The following is a 3,311-nucleotide window of genomic DNA, read 5'->3' on the forward strand; positions in this document are numbered from 1 at the left end:
ACGAGAAGCACTTCCTGCAGCTGTCAGACCCAGGCTTTCACCCAACTTGGCAGAGGGGTCGAGAGGAAGTCTGAGAAAGCTACAAAGATGCCTTCGCTCACCCTGACCCAGTTCTGGACGCATCTGGCACAGGCAGTGAGGGGCTGACGAGGAGCCAGGGGAAAACTCATGCAGATCTGAGGGGCGGGTATGAAAGGTGTAGAGAGAAATACGGAGAAGGGATGTGGAGTGGGTTCTCGTGGGTGCGGGTGGGCACTGTGTGGGGAACGAGTGGCTGAGAGCGAAGGGCGGGGTCAGAGAGAAAGCCGGGGTGCGACTGAGGATGGGGGAGAACAGCCCCCGGGGCCAGCCTGACGGGGGAGGGGTAAGGTGGGGGATCCGGCCCGAAAAGCCCGCCTGTGAGGAGCGTATCGCAGGAATCTGGGGACAAGCTAGGAGGCACAAGGGGGTCCGACGGCCGGGGGCGCGCCAGAGGGCGGGGCGCACCTTGTCCGAGTCCAGCTCCGGGTCCTCCTGGCAGCAGAGGCGACACAGGAAAGACTTGGGCTCCCGGCCTAGGGTCTGTCTGGTGGTCACGAAGTAGGTGCCGCCCACGTTCAGCCGGACCCAGCGGGCCGCACCGCCGCCCCCTGCCCGCTCTGGCGGTCCGGGACCCGGCTCCAGCGGCGGCGCGGCGGCAGCGGGCGGGCGGCCGTGCCCACGGGGCATAGGGCCGGCGGGGCGAGGGCTGGGGGGCCCACGGCCCGGGCCGCCCCCGTCGCCCAGCCCGCTCCCACCACCCCCTCCCAGCCCCGCTATCGCCGGGTCCAGCTGCAGCTCCGCCATCTTGGGCCGCCGCCGCCGCCGCTGCCCGCGCGCCGCCGGGCCGGCCCATCTCTCGGCAGGGAGAGCCGGGCCGGCCCATCGGCGGGGGTGGGGCCGGGGGAGAGGGACGCGAGCGCCCCCAACCAGCGCCCGGGGACCCTTGAGGGGGAGGTGCTGTGCCCACCCTTGGGGGCGGGACTTCCGTTACCAGCTTCCATTTCTACAGGCTGATCTGCAAAGCAAGGCCCGCCCCTTCGGCTTTGGGGTTGGCTAGGGGAGGCTTTCCGGTGACCCAGTTCCGTTCCTTGCTGCTGTGGACTGTGGGCCGCCCGGGTCGGTGAAGGTGAGTGGGGTTTAGGGCGTTGGGTCCGACAGCGGCGGGGTTCCCTGTTTTGCCCCCTCCAGACCTCGTGCGGACCTTTGTCGCACCTCGGACGAGGAGGCCGCGCCTCGCGGTTGGTCCGCTGGCAGAGGGACCGGGTGTAACTGCTGCCGCCGCCGCTGCTCTGCGCTCCGGTCATCTCCCCTCCCCCGCGCGAGTTCACCGGGCCGGCTGTGACCCTGCGGCCTCTGACCGAGGTGCTTCCACACCCTTGTTTCGTTCGGTCCGTCCCCAGCGCGGCCGACTTCGGCAGTCCGGTGTGCGGGCTAGGGAAACGTTACCCCAAGATAGTGTTAACTTGTTGAGCGAGGGATACTCAGTCCCATCCTGAGGGTTCCAACATTGGAGCGTGTGGAGCGCTCAGAGGTTCTCAAGTGCAGCATTCGCGTACACTTGGAACAGATACCGAGCACCTCCTATGCGCCTGACCTGTTGTTCTGGCGCTGAGGATTCGGCAATAAATAAAAGGACAGAAATCCTATCATTTATGAAGCCTACCTGCACTGGTGCTTGGAAAAGCCGCTGTAAGGGCGCTTATTTCTTTCGCGTCTTTTAAAGTCTTTAAAAGCAGGGGTGCCTGGCTGGCTCAGTCCGTGGAGTATGCGACTCTTCATCTCTAGGTTGTAAGTTTGAAACCCACATTGGGTGTAGAGATTACTTAAAATAAAAGTCACCTGCCCATCGCCTCCACTCCTGGAAACAAGCTATTTATTGCTGAGAGTGAGGAAAGGAAGAGGCAGGTGTTGGACCAGTTCCTTTTTAAGATTCTGAGGGGGATTCTTCCACCTCCCTTGTGATCCACCCCATAGTTTGCAAAGGTCTTTGACATTTCAGTCTTTCTCCTAATGTCTGGCACTGAAGTTTAGTTTGACTGTTTTCCCATTTTCTTAGTTTAAAAAGAGAATGGCTGCCACCACTTTCCAGCTACTCTGACATTCACATGTGTATTGAGTACCTCTGTTAAGGGTATTACTAGAATACACAGGATATGTGGTAGTGCTGCAGAGGATAATCAGGCATGAACAGGAAGGTGCAGGAGAGCCCCTTAAGCTTGGTAAGACTGTAGGGCAGATTGATGTGCACAGTTTCACTTGGTACTTTTGACAGCCTTCTGAGGTAAGCAGGGCTGGTATTATCTCCATTTTTCAGATGAGGAAATTCTGGCCTAGGATCTGCTCTATTTAAGCTTTGTTGAAACCTGTGTATGTGTTAAGATTCTGTGCATTGGAGAATCTGAATAAAACGTATGCAGTCGGAGTGGAAATGTATTTAATGATTCACTTTTATGCAGTGTGTATTACTTTAGCAATATTTCCAAAGGTACATACATGAAAAGCAAACACTAGAGAACTGGGCTTTTAAGGATGAGTGGGAGTTGGGGAATAGAGGGGGACAATCTTGGGGGAAATGATGTACTTGTATGCTAGGTTGCATCCCTTGAATTTGAAAAGCTAAACTATCCTTATTTAGTAATCCTGTTTCCTTTAGTTGAAAATGTACTCATCAGGGTCTCAGGATGCTGATCTATTTCTTAAAGATTTGCATGTTTCTAAGGTACCCTTTAAAGGATTCTCTGTAAGAGCCCTGTCTTGATCTGACCTGTTTTATTTTCCAGGATCTCAAGATGGCTGGGCGGAAACTTGCTCTAAAAGCCATTGACTGGGTAGCTTTTGGGGAGATCATACCCCGAAACCAGAAGGCCATTGCTAACTCCCTGAAATCCTGGAATGAGACACTTAGCTCCAGGTCAGTACCATTCTGAGAGGGACCTTCTTTTTTTCTTTCTTTCTTTCTTTTTTTTTTTTTTTAAAGATTTTATTTGACAGAGAGAGAGGCAGCGAGAGAGGGAACACAAGCAGGGGGAGTGGGAGAGGGAGAAGCAGGCTTCCCGCTGAGTGGGGAGCCCGATGCAGGGCTTGACCCCAAGAACGCTGGGACCGTGACCTGAGCCGAAGGCAGACGCTTAACGACTGAGCCACCCAGGCGGCCCTGAGAGGGGCCTTCTTAACTTACTACTGAATATGGAAGCCAAACAGTGATTTGGAATTACATTTTAATTTCTGATGTTCTTCTGATATAAGGAAATCCACACATAGGGGTGCCTGGGTGGCTCAGTCGGTTCGCT

At 55.9% G+C, this 3,311-nt stretch overlaps 2 protein-coding genes across 4 annotated transcripts in view; one reads left to right on the top strand and one right to left on the bottom strand.

The window, feature by feature from the left end:
• The window catches only part of KCTD2 (potassium channel tetramerization domain containing 2), a 17,614-nt gene extending 16,789 nt beyond the window's left edge, over positions 1-825 (bottom strand). The window contains exon 1 of the mRNA XM_040640251.1: positions 487-825. Within this exon, the coding sequence (XP_040496185.1) occupies positions 487-825 (339 nt within the window). The remainder of the gene's footprint in view (positions 1-486) is intronic.
• ATP5PD (ATP synthase peripheral stalk subunit d) overlaps positions 1-3,311 on the top strand; it is a 7,090-nt gene that overhangs the window by 1,182 nt on the left and 2,597 nt on the right. The window contains exons 1-2 of one of the 3 annotated variants that reach the window (XM_040640252.1): positions 1,031-1,147; positions 2,802-2,932. In XM_040640252.1, the coding sequence (XP_040496186.1) occupies positions 2,811-2,932 (122 nt within the window). In that variant the 5' untranslated portion in view covers positions 1,031-1,147; positions 2,802-2,810. Of the gene's footprint in view, positions 1-1,030; positions 1,148-1,193; positions 1,384-2,801; positions 2,933-3,311 lie in introns of those variants that run through there. The other 2 variants (XM_008693742.2, XM_040640253.1) reach the window with 2 other exon arrangements.

The sequence above is a fragment of the Ursus maritimus genome, unplaced genomic scaffold, assembly GCF_017311325.1.
Source record: "Ursus maritimus isolate PB19 unplaced genomic scaffold, ASM1731132v1 scaffold_24, whole genome shotgun sequence".
NCBI classification, from domain to species: domain Eukaryota; kingdom Metazoa; phylum Chordata; class Mammalia; order Carnivora; family Ursidae; genus Ursus; species Ursus maritimus.